This window comes from Haliaeetus albicilla, chromosome 5 (assembly GCF_947461875.1).
Source record: "Haliaeetus albicilla chromosome 5, bHalAlb1.1, whole genome shotgun sequence".
Lineage (NCBI taxonomy): Eukaryota > Metazoa > Chordata > Aves > Accipitriformes > Accipitridae > Haliaeetus > Haliaeetus albicilla.
Genome location: NC_091487.1, coordinates 37428695 through 37442097, shown reverse-complemented (window position 1 = coordinate 37442097; position 13403 = coordinate 37428695). Strand labels below are relative to the sequence as shown.

The 13403-nt window shown below is 37.0% G+C and overlaps 1 protein-coding gene across 4 annotated transcripts in view; it reads right to left on the bottom strand.

Moving 5' to 3' along the window:
- Nucleotides 1–13403, bottom strand: part of PALS1 (protein associated with LIN7 1, MAGUK p55 family member) — a 60154-nt gene that overhangs the window by 23199 nt on the left and 23552 nt on the right. For all 4 annotated transcript variants that reach the window (XM_069784165.1, XM_069784166.1, XM_069784167.1 and 1 more), the window contains one exon: nt 5982–6491. In XM_069784165.1, the coding sequence (XP_069640266.1) occupies nt 5982–6344 (363 nt within the window). In that variant the 5' untranslated portion in view covers nt 6345–6491. The remainder of the gene's footprint in view (nt 1–5981; nt 6492–13403) is intronic.

Below are 13403 nucleotides of genomic sequence, written 5' to 3'. Positions count from 1 at the left end.
GTCAATCTTCCTTACTGGTATCAAAATATCAGCTTTGAGAATTATTTTTAAGTTTTAGTGACCTTAATTTATTCATTATGAGCTAATTAAACAACATTAAAATAGGAATGCTATCAAGACATCAGCTAAGTTCCATTTTTTACATGAAAAAACTCACAGTAGATACTGATCATTAACATGGATACATTCTGCCAAGAAGTTTCCTTTACCTATTTTTTTTTAACCTCAAATTCACCAGTACCATGAACACAATGTTAGACTCCAACTTGAGTGCAAGATTAAAATGGTTGATAAATGGGCACATGAAAAACACAAAGCTTAAAATACACATTTCAAACAAGTTTAATGGTTTTAATTTCAGACAAACCATGCCTACATATATGTTTAATTTAGAGTCTGCAAGTCAGTCTTCTGTATAATAAAAGGAAACAAACAATCCAGAGCTACTACTCTCATACTTCATGGTCTGCAGGACAACAACAAAAAAACCAACAAAAAAACCCCAGACCAAAAAACCCCTCCAAACCCATTCTACACATGCTAAAAACATCCTACCCTCCAAGGGTCAAGGGCTTCTTCCTGTAACCACTGAGGAAACTAAGGGTAGTAGTATAAAAGTGGCATGGACAGCTCGGATACCGGCTGCGCAGGATATTCCACAGGTGAAATCCAGTACAGCTCACAACACTAATTAACCCGGCCAATGTCTCACTAGGGAACTGTATGCACAATATACTGCCTATCACGCAGGGGAAATGCCATTTGGAGAGAAGGCTAAAGAACATTCTGCAAGCAAGAATATTTGCTAAACAGGATGATGTCAGCTGGTAAAATTCTTATCTAGTGGAGTATGCAGACTACCAAAGCATCTCAGCAACTGATTCCCCCAAGTATGAGGAAGTGCACTATTTTCAAGCATTAAAAAAGAAGTATAAACCAGTCAGATGTTATTGTAGAGTTCCTACTGATACCTGCTCAGTTAAAAAACCACACCAACCCCAAATTCTGCTATTTGTTACTGTTACTGGATTCAAAAAACAGTGAGGCATTAGAAAAGAACCTCACTTCTTCTAACTCTTCCTATGCATAAATTATTTTATTTCATTATTTCTGAATTGTCTATCCCCCCTTATATATCCAAGCATTCAAACACATACACACACAGAATTCTAATACATATTCCATATAAGATATAAATACATATAGGAGGATAGACATCGTATTCTGTACCTATAATGAAGATGTCCTGTTCCTAGATGCCTCTACATATTCTCTCTCCAGCACTTTGCTAGTTCCTTCCGTGTCACCCTTTCTTACAAAGTATCACTGCACTCTCCTTCCCGTATAATTCCCTTCTACGCTGAATCTTCATCGGTGCTGGATGCAAAAGCTCTATACCAAATGATTTCCCCCCCACCATGAAACAGCAAACAAGTACCCCCTCATCATGATTCTAAATAATGCTTGAAAGGAGTGAAATAAAATATTCCTCAAAAGCTAACAATCCATTTATGGTTGTTAGTAAAACAACCATACACATAAACCCACATACAAATCTGGCTTTACGCATGCCTAATTCTCTCTAGGTTCCTATTTCTGAATTCTAAACCACAGATCAGTGCAGGGTTTTTTTGTTTGGTTTTGGTCTTTTAAAAAAAAATTTTAAAATGCCAGGTAACAAGAGACTCCATCTCTAGACATTTCCTATTGAACAGGTTGTCTTGAGGAAAAAAGTTCAGTAAAAGACTAACATCTGCATTTACTCACAGAAAAAAGTCAGGGTTCTTTTGCAGAGCAAGTCCATTTTTTAATCGCAGATCAATTAGCAATCGACTACTTTTTTTAAAGTCTTCTTTTACAAGAAGTGTTGCAGCCTTTTTTCCATTAGGCTATGAAATGGCTGGAATGTGACTGAGCACTGTGCGATATACACATTAATCAAAAGACTGCCAGGGCAAAAGTATGCAACTGCAGGGGAGGACCCCTGGTCATAGCTTAACATGTGAGATTAGAAAAAGAAAAGAAAATAGTTTCTGTTTATCACCTTAAACAAAAAGTTATGAACAGCAAACTTCAGAAGAGATAATTGGCTTTATTATATGTATATCTTAATTCCCAAGCTTTTTTTATAGATCTCTAGGGTATTCTGTGTGCTGGTACTAGCACTCTAATGCTCCATATATTACTTGAATCACAGGGCTGAGAAAAGTATTGTTTTATCCAAAACTATTTCTGAGAGTTTATTTATATTTATAACATATTTATAAGTAAGTTTTGCCCAAGGCAAAAATAGGCAGCTTGTCCCCTAAAAAAAAAAATTTCACTGTAGACAGAAAAGGTTTACTTACATGAAATGCCAGTTACTTGTTCTAAATTAGCTGAATGAACTGTAGCAAACAAAAAAAATTCTGCATTTTATAGAAGTATACTGCTGTGAAAAAGCCAGTTAAATACTTATATGCACATGTTCTAGGTACACAGAAAGTAATTTCCATTAAGACAGCTGTCTAAATCATACACTGTTTTGATAACAAACATGCCCTTTTAAATTGTTTTGATTAAGTGTCCTGTTTTATTTTTATAAATAAAATCCAATTTGTTTAATCTAGTCTGCTTTTTGGTGGTTTTGTTTTGTTTTGTTTTTTTTAAAGATGAAAAGATTAAAGGCTTGGCAAAGATCTGCCAAATTAGACATTGGCACTTATGAAACATTTTCAAAACTAAAAATACAATCAGGTCAATATTCTTATTTAAAACACATATATTTAGCAGAGGCTCTATGGATTAACACACACAAAAAAATCCACAAAAAAGCAAAACCAAAAATCAGTATTTAAAAAAAGTTGAATAAGGGTAGTTTAACATCTCCATAATTCACTAGCACCTGCCCAGGTTTATCTGGGGTTCTCCTAACAAAGCTTTGTGAAAGTGACTAAGCACGCTCACCTGGACAGCAAAAGTGGAAAGATGGAAAGAGTCAGGAGCAGTGTAGATCAGAAATTCAGTATTACCAAACAGACAAACTGCAAAAAAAATCATGTACTAGCAGTTATTTTTTGGACAAAGTCATGGGCTAGCAACTTTCTTGAAGACCAAAAAGTTGAATATCTAAAAATTTTTTAAAAATCTAGCCTCTCCAATTCAGGTATTAAATAAAAAAGCAGAAGTATTAATGATAATGGACTCAAATCCTCTCTATGAAACCATATTTTTTTTGTAAGTGTGCATGTGTGTATATATATAGATAGATTCATAAGGCAACATCCCTAGCCCTGATACTAATCAGGAACACACAGCTTTCATAATAATAATAAAAAAAAAAAATCTTCTTTTGAAATTCAGCATTACTGTCAGATGTTAGAATGACTAATCCAGAAACCGGAAAAAGGACATGCTTTATGTGGAGGAAAATTTTGGAAGAGGCTGAGTTACTGCAGAAGCACTTTGTTGAATTTAAAATTATGACTCAGTTTTTGAGAGCACTAGTGACTGAACCGAGATTCATTATGGACTATATAGGTTAAGAGATCACAACATTTCATTTAGAACATTTTTTTTAAGTTTGCAAAAACTCAACATCACAGTTGAGTATAATTGAAAGCACCACTCTTAACAGGAGTGCTAAACTATTATAAATCCTCTCTTCTTAAGTCCACCTGATCCAAACTGTTACTATAATTCTGTCTGGCAAGGAAATAACAGTAGTATGTTTGTATGCCTGTCAATATTATGTCATGACTTCGATTGAAATAGATGCCTATGAAGCCTTAAGTCAGCTCCCTGGTGCACCTATGGATATATCATGATTTAGTCTAATTACATCTCCTAAAGCTCCTTGCCTTTCCAGCTCAAAGAACAGACCATATTCACTTAGTAAGCTAGTCAATACTTCTGCTCTATACACATAGTTTTAAGCCTTATTTACTGCAATTCAGTCCAGAGACAGACGTTGTTAGTTTCCTGATTTTTCATGGTATCGAAACACTGAGGGGAATAGCTTTAGTTAAATCATACAATGTACTATACTGTGTTTTTCCAGAAGTACGCTGACAGCAGAACAATGACAAGACCCAAACTTCAATTGCAAAAGTGAAGAGGAGTTTGTCCTCACGGACAAAATAATCTAGTCATTTTCCTTCAAAATGCATCTTGTACCATATATTGCTATTTCTTAATTTACCTGTTTCCACATACAAACCTCTATATTCTTGTCTCCAGTGTTTGGTGTCTTTCTTCTTACATCAAGTATTCACACAATCCTAGCTTCCATTCACACCAATTTCCCCCCCCTTCTTCTTGCTGAGCCAAACTTATAGGTTCTTCCTTGCAGCTTTTCACAAATATTGTCTTTCTCTGACAATCTCTCAGCCTTCCCCACAGCCTGTATCCATTTTACCCCCACACTGAGAGATTTACAAAACAGCCTTTCATCATTACACTAATTTCTCCACCACTGTCTCTCCTGTTCAAACAGCTTCAGTCTACCCCACGTCCTTACTGGTTCTCAGGCTTGTCAGACCCATTCTTGTTACTAATTTCTCATTTCCTACCAGCTTCCATGCCTAACTTCTTTGCCCATAGGTTTCCACCCAGCCCTCCCTCCAAGTTCTCAGCATCTCTGGCATGAGACCTAGCCTCAGCTTTCTAATTCCAAGTCACTCTCCTCCCTTCTGTAGTTCCAATTTCCAATTCCTCCTGCAGTCAGTCTTCAGAGCTTTTAGCCCTGTGGCTAAGCAAGTCCCAACAGAAGTCACTTCTACTCTTGACATCAATCTTTGCATCCTCTGCTTTGTGTTCCCTCTAAGAAGAGATTTTCATAATCAACTTTATGAAGTGTTAGATATTTAAGTACAGAATCTGCTTCTTACAAAGATATCTCTTGGACAGAAGCTGACAAGCCCTGCACTAAAACAAGGTACACCTGCCTTGTTTGTAACTGACCCTGCTTTCAGCAGGAGGTTGGCAGGATGACTTCCTGATGACCCTTTCAACTTAAATTTTCCTAAAGAGGGATTTGTACGATAAGGATTACCAGAGGTTACGGAATAGAGACACGTCTTTAGCAGAAGTGTTGCTCGGGCACACAATTACGAAAGATGAAGCAAAAAAAAAAATTAGCAATTTGATAGCTATTTTTCACTCTGTTCTCAACTACCAGCCAATAGCAAAGAATAGCAAGAATCTTTAGTGCAGCACAAAAAAAAAAAGGCACCTTTTTAAAGCAGTCTGAATCTCAGAAAAGGTATAGATTTAGAAATCTGAACTGGACTCCTACAAATTCCCAGTGCCTCTTTTTCACTCCAGTGACACACCACATTTTAGATAAACAGATACTTATGTTTGAGGAAGGAAGGCTAGAAACTTTTTCTACACCAGCATAGTTAAAGCAATGACAGTTACGAAATGAACAATTTCAGAATCTATTTCTTCAAAAATTACTAACATTACATTTTTGTCAATGTCTAAGTGCCAAGGTAAGCAGATTTTCACCATCAATGCCAATACTTTAAGAGCAAATGTAAATTATATTAGGTGACAATTGATAATGCGAGATAGCCAGAATAAGAAGAAACCACCAGCATGCTTCTTTTTAAAATATTTTAAAAACCTCTTGTGTTTTGATTTTAAATGACAATAAGCATTTATTCATTGCTTATTCTGGTCTGTGCTTCATCAAACATACTTGCATGGTTTTCCCCAGCCTTAAAGAGGATGGAGAATCCACCGAATTCATTAGTTATCTACAGGGCATTTAACTGTTCCCCAAATGGATTGGTTTTGAAAAGCCACTTGCTGGGGCACATAGCCTGATGCTTGACTAAAATAAAAAAACCCCAAACCACCACAAATCCAAAGGACCAGAAGACTTTAAAACTGTATAGGAAGAATTAGCTAAATTAGGATTTCAGTAGCATAAAAGAACATTAATATCAACTAAATAGTTTCTCCATTAGCCCATTCATTGTATTTTACCTACCTAGTGTCTTCACAGCATAATGAGGACTCTCCAAAACAATTCCTTCTTCTGTGTCAAATATTGGATTATCTATTCCAGTTTTAGGAGGAATTTGTGCTAGTTTCTTTAGCCTCATGGAAGCAGTAAGGTCCAGTTCTTGTTTCTTTCCTTCTTCTTCCCGTCTCCGCCTTATGTCTTCCTGCTGCTGACGGATTCGCTCAAGTTGAGCGCTCCGACGCATGGGCATCATCCTGGAGCCCAAATCCCCAGGGCAATCAACAGCCATTTCTCTGTGCTTCTGAGGTTCCTCAGGAGATGCAAGATCCACATTTTTTGCTTCACTGTCAGAATCTTCTGTGATATGTCCATTCATATGAGAAGTTGTCATGATTATTTGTAATTATGATTCTTCTCTTCAAACAGAAATGCTGCTATTAGGCCAGTTTTCGTTATGACATTGCGTAAAATCCATTATAACTTCAAAAATATTTCCCTTCCATCACAAGACAGTTGAAGAGACATCCAGGAAGAAAATCTAATGAAAGATATTCAGAAGAAGTTAGTGAATAACTGCATTAGTAAGAAATACCTAAGACAGTTCTCCAGGTCCCCAGGCATCAGAACAACAGAACTTCTCCACGTTTACATGGTGCTTCTTCCCCTACTAAGAACTACAGAACCCTCACAAATCTGTTTCGCACACTTTAGTAAACTTCAGGTGCCAATGTTAGAAAAGGAGTACTGTTCAAAGTAATGCTAGTCTCTTACATTTCCCAGTCAAAGCAGTGGAGATTGTGCACTTAACACACACAATTGCAAATCAGCAGTGTTCTGAAAGTTCCCACTCATTTTAATTTATCCTTTCATTCTTAAAAATTCCAACACAAACCATGTCTACTATCCTACAAACACTAAATGTGAATAACTTGTTATAAACATGTTCACAAGAAGTTTAGCAAGTTAAACGTAAAGATGTTTGCATTCATTGTTGATAAATGGAGGCATTTTTATGTAAACACTGCTTCCCACGTTCAGAAAAGACAGGTCTGGCATAGAGTTCTTCCAAAAGATACTATCTAAAGCAGTCTGGAGCTGCACTTACAATTCCAAGTAAGCATAAAGTCCTAGAATAAGGGTTGGACAGTTCTAATTAGTGGCTACTCTTAATACTTCCTATAGGTATGCATTAAAGCAGAAAGTATTAAATACAAGAGTAAAAGTCCTCGTGTGGGCGTACAGAGGTATAGATTTGACAGAGAAAAAGAATTAATTTCCACTGTCAAGTAGAGACATTCCACTATACTCCTTACACCTTAATCTGGTTTCTCATTCCTGATGATTCAAGCTAAAGAACTTAAGTGTCCTGATAAATATAACCACTTGGCTCTTAAATATAATACTTATAACAATGTGTTTTATACCACATTGCCTTTCTGTATCACAAAGCCAATGATACGTTATGCTCAGTAAGTCCAATTGAAAGGTCAGAAAATTAATAGTTGTGTACAGTATTACCAATACACTTAATTTTTCAAGTTCCTTTTTATTTTTTTTTTTAATTTACTGAAAGGAAATACTACAAAATCTCTCAAAGTTTTACTATACACTAGAAGCACCAAGACAAAAAAAACCCCAAACCCCCAGACTTTCTCTTAAACCAAATGTTTGTGTCTGGAGGAGGAAGGGAAAGATGCTTATGTTGTAATTAAGTTGAAACTTAAATATCAATAGCAGTGTTTTGGAGGAGCAGCAATAGAAACTCCTACACAAGTTTCTGCCAGCTTGCAATTCTAAGTACAGCTTTTCATTCTCATAAGGAGTAGCATACAGCTACATACGGCAACACCAAAACAATTCCCTTTACTTGCTTCCTGTCTAGCCACTACTACCAGTTATTACTAAGATCTTCCATGAAGTAAATATTAAAGCATTTCTATGGTAGTAAAAATTCTTTTTTGCCTTTAAAAAAATACTTAATTGCACTGCACTGATATGTAAAAATTATTTCAATGTGCAACATTCCCACATTCAGACAAAAATCAGGCAACAAAAAAAGCCCAAAGCTGCACAGTAGTGGGGCTAGCACTGCAAGTACCACACAATTATTTGGCACCTGTGAAACTTTGTTAGTGCCCAACTTAAAAAAACCAGCTTTTCCAAGAATAAAGTAACATAGAGTTAGCATTCAGACAGGGTTATGTAAAGCACCAGATCAAAAAACAGTCTCTGAAATTCAGAGAAAGGCAGATAACAGTTTAGCAAAATGATCCTCAGAAAGCCACATTTCCCCTTCTGTAAAGGCAACTTCACTGTACAGAAATACCAATCCCAAAAAAAGAAGTCTCATTGGGTACAATAAAATTGCAAAGAGTACTAATTTAACTGCAGGGAAAAGATAATTCAAATTCTCTTTCATCCACATAGTACTGGCCATAGCTTGTCTGAAGACTGAGCTTTTTGAAAGTTACCTTCATCTTTTTTCAACTCTGACAAGCTGAAAGAAAATTCACATTCCTCAGTCCGTATGGTACAACTAACAGGTGTCAAAACAATTTGAGGGAATGAGTAATATCCATTTACTCAGCACTAAAGAAGTCAAAACCACTATCTGAGGATATGCAAGTAAAATACAGCTTTAAAAATACCATCATATCACTTAATCACGTGTAAGCTAAATAATGTCACACTTGCTAAAGAATCTACACATCAGAAAATGAAGTTGATGGCCAATATTTAATAACTAATCAAAAATATTTAAGGTGGGATTAGCTACATTTCCTCCATCAAATTTAAAAGTACCAGCTACCCAAGACAAAGAGCATCTTTTGAGGTTAAGTCAGAAAAAGGGCACAACAAAAACTCATGTATCTGTATGTAGAATGAGAAGTTTTAAAATCTCTTCAGTTCAGTCATAAGCACTGAAGACCAGAGAAACAAAAATATAGTCCAAGGTAAATACAAGTAAAAGGCAATCACTAGTAACATTGCTTACATGTTCAGTATAAGCTCCATGCAAGATGCAAAGGGCATATAAATTCTTGGAACAGAGTAACCCAGATATTTAAGTGGCCTGTGATAATAGCTGCTCACTTTCAGTGTTTAACATCTGAGTTAAGTCAGTTAAAGAAACGAAAGTTACAGAAAATGAGAGTTCTCCTGCAGTCACACTTTAACAGCAATATTCAGAACACTGGCATCAAAATTTAAGAGAGTATTAGGACAATTTTAAAAAGAAAGTATTTTTGATATCCCAGAAAGTTAGGTGTCTCTGAAGCAAGCAATAAACAGTACAGGCAAAGTAATCACACTCAGATAATAGAAAAGATGATACAAAATATCACTTATCAGGCAGCCTAAAATTTGATGTTACCGAAACATCAAATTGCCTCCACAAAAACCCGACCCCCCAGATCTAACTAGCTGGTAATCCATAAAAGCACAGGCATGCTGCAAGTCTGGAATGCTGCAACAACTTCCTTTAATCAAAGAACTTCTGATAACAGGTGACCCTTTCCAAATCTAGGCCCACTGTTCTTTCTGCTGTCTCAAGTCTGCTTCAGACACCACAAATTCTGATCTCCAACGGTTTTGGAAAAATGCTACTGCCCAACTGCAACAAATGAAACAAGAACGTAAGGAAAAAATTCAGATCAGCTCTGAAGTCCCTCTCTACAATGGTTCTAAGGAATTTAAAATGTAAAATATGAGACCGCTAAAATGTTAACTCTGTCCTCAAATTAAGGTGTGGTGTAAGCTGAGGTTAAAAATAAGATTCAGCTTCAGGCAGGCACCAGGAATAGAAAATTTTATTCTAACCAATAAGCATGGCATCAAAAGTCTTATGATGAATAATTTCAGAAACAGTTTTCTTGGCTTTTCTTTCTGAAGGTTTCTTTGGCAATTTTAAAAATCCCAAGATAACAACAATAAGGAAAGGTTGTTATACCAAATCTGTTCTCTGTGAGTTGTGGATTATCCAACAAACCAGCTTTTCAGCCCAAGAGGAGACTACATTGTTACATTAATTCTTATACCAAGGAAGAAAATTTACAGGCATACTCAATAGTACTGATTTCTACTACATCATATGTAAAATATATAGCATAATATTTGAAATTAACAGAATTTTTTTCCACTTTAGAACTCAGTATTAGCAGTTCCTATACTCTTTAGATATGTACAAATCTCTTGTGTTACACAGAGTTTGGCTGCTCAAAGTTTAATATGGTTAAATTGTGGCTTTGACTGTCTTCCTTTTAACTGCCAATATCTAATAGGGGAACCTTAGCATTTCCACGTGACACACAGATCTTTCCAAATAAAGCAGATTTAAGGCTGTTTTCTGTCCAACTTCCTATCACAAGTCTTACCAATATGGTCCTGCAGAACACATGTGAAAGTTTCTTCTTCACAGATTACTTTTACTATTCAAATTTTTGCCCTACAGAGAAGCATTTGTATAAACTGCTAACATAAGTACAACTATTGAGAAAGAGCATTTCAGTCACTTGGATCACCATCAGGCATCACACAAGAATTTCACTGTGAAGCAATTATGAACAGCAAACAAACCAGATTTCTGGTGCAAGTTCAAAACAGCAAAATTCAAGAAAAAAACCCCACAACTACTGTCTGGCTAACTATACTTACTATTGTCAAAAATACTGTATTTTACAAGCCACACATCATTCTTCATACTGACCCCTAACAATGTCAAGCTTTTATCATCTCCAACTACCCTGAATACACTAAACAAAGTGCATACCCCAAAAGCTCTGTCAAAGAATAAACATGCACACCAAGATGATTGCATTTATGTAAGACAGATGCTAGAATAAAATACATACTGACAGGGACAGAAACAGAAGTGCTGTAAGGTGGTTTAGGTTTTCACTTGCTTCCTGAGGACTGTGGCTGGTGTGCACAGCAATCCTAATTGCTTTAACAACTAAATTCTGTACAGTAAAATTAAATCTGTTTTGCTTCAACAACTTCCAAAGAGCAGAAATGACATTTTCTGGAGGCTGAGGTTTTGTGTTACATTTTGGTGGTGTTTAAAATCCTTTCAATGCTAGAAGTATGATTAGACTTGATAGTTCTGTTTTTAAAATTCATTAAAGCTGCAAATTCTAAATGACTGCAAGGGAGTTCAGCACTCACCTCCAACTGAATTTCATTAGTTTTGGCACAGTTGAGAGTATAAAAGCCCAACCTACATCTGTGATTATATTATGAACACAAATACATATTTAACATCAGGGACAGTGCAAAGGATTTACCATCAGCTGAAAGCCATATACTATGACAGACATTGTATATTAAAATATTCATTAAAAACAACTGGAGGGGGAATTATAGTTTGCTGAGTTGAATTAGAAGTTAGGTTAAAATCACATACAAGATGCTTCCTGATATCTGAATTACTAAGAAAATATGAGCATAAAATTATGCTAGAGGTCTCTACCACGTGTTATTAATGGCTCACATAATGGTGGGTCTTCTGGTATTTTTACTCAGTACTTCAGATTTCTACGCAAGCAAAACCTAAGTCATAAGAACTGCAAAATTACAATGTAAAACACTTCAGTAATTCCACAAATGGAAGATCAGTGTAGGAAAAAGAAAATTCTCAGCTTTGCCTGCATCACCTCCTAAGCATCATTTGTTTCTTCAACAGTATTTCAGTGAACCTGCAACATTAAGAGACTTAGAAGCCAATTACACAAAGGAAAACACAACACAAACCATCTTGCACAGCATAAAATTAATCACTATTTGATAAGCGTTAAAGATTGAAGTTTATGGGAGAAAATACTTCACAGGTATCACCTATGGGACTTAATTGTACCTGAAATAACTGGTACAGACTGGAGCAGCCTGATGTTTTTCAAAAGCAAGTAAAAGTTACAAAACCTATGATAACTTGATATTATTTTTCTTAATTTAAAAAATTCTGTAATAGAAAAAAAAAGAATTATCTTTACACTAGCTTTGCAACACATTCAAGACTGCGACTTCTGGTATAGTTTCAGTTTTTTAATCTACAGTGTTTACATGATTTCCTCTAATTAGATGCTCTATCATAGTCTTGGTATTGGAACAAAACTCCTCCTTTAATATCCAGCCGACTCTTACTTCTAGTAATTTCAGACCAGAGCTCATTATAAAACCTGTCAAGCACAGTAACTCAGTTCAACATGTGTATTTCAAAGGGCTTTCAGACATGCCAAGAGGTTTTAACATTCCATGCTCACTTAAATGTGCAAGATATGTGGATCAACAGCAAAAAGGGCTACACCCTCAAAAGGAAAGTAATTTTCATTGTTAGTGCTTTCTAAGTTACATTTGTACAAGAGCAGTAACAATGTTACCTTGTAACTTTAAAGCACAGAGAAACTGATGACACTGAAAATTCAGATGCTAAGGTTAGATTCCAGTTTTATAAATCGTATAAACACATTGCTCGCCACGCAAACATGGGAAATTGTAAGCACATTTTCGAATCACATTGGTATTACATTTAAGAACTGTGGTCTAGCTAAGACACGTTTAGTTTTATTAGGCTTGTTTATCTGTTGATGCAGTGGCAACAATGAAAAAAGTCACAGCTCAAGAACTGGCCAGTCTACACTATCCACTTCAAAAGATACAGGGCGCTACTACCTACAGAACAGATATGAACAAAGAGTTTTCCATGAAAAACACGGACCAGTAAGAGAGCACATCGTGTCAAACAACAGCCACACCACTCGGACCTCTCTTCAGCAACCGTGCCTTCGCAGCAAGAGATACGCGAGATACCTTTGCAGCTCCTGTGCACGCGCTATGTGACATTGCGACACACACAGAATATATATCATGATTTCGCGCATGACAAACAAGGGAGTGGATTTTAACCTGTTTCACTGCAGAAGCATAAATCGCTTTCTAAAATACATCCAAAGATTGTTTTATCTAAATATTCGGTGTAATACACCACTCTATTCTTGTTTCGGTCAGTGTTGTAACTTTCAGTCACATCAGACTACTAGACACGTTTCTAAGAGAGGCCACGTCTAATTTAATTACCGTGTGCGGCAGGCAACGGAGTTCGGATAAGCAGTTCTTGCTGCCTCAAATGAAAAGCAGAAATGCGCGATTTGTAGTCGTTACCGCTAATCACAGTTCTCCTCCGCATTGCCAAACGTCCGAAACGGCAGCCGGTGGCTCCTCTGGCCGAGGGAGCCGACGTTTGCAAGCCCCCCGGGCCGCCGCAGCCCCCATTTGCAGGACTCGGCGCTCCCCCGCCGCCGGGCCGCAGCGCTCCCGGTTCCCCTGGCGACGGCTTTGCCCGGGCGCGGAGCCGCGGGACCTGCGCCGCGGCCCGGCCGCGCCGCCCCGCTCCCCGGCTCGCTCCGCCGCTCCCCCCCAGACCCCGAGCCCGCGGCAGCCCGTCCCACGCCGGCCA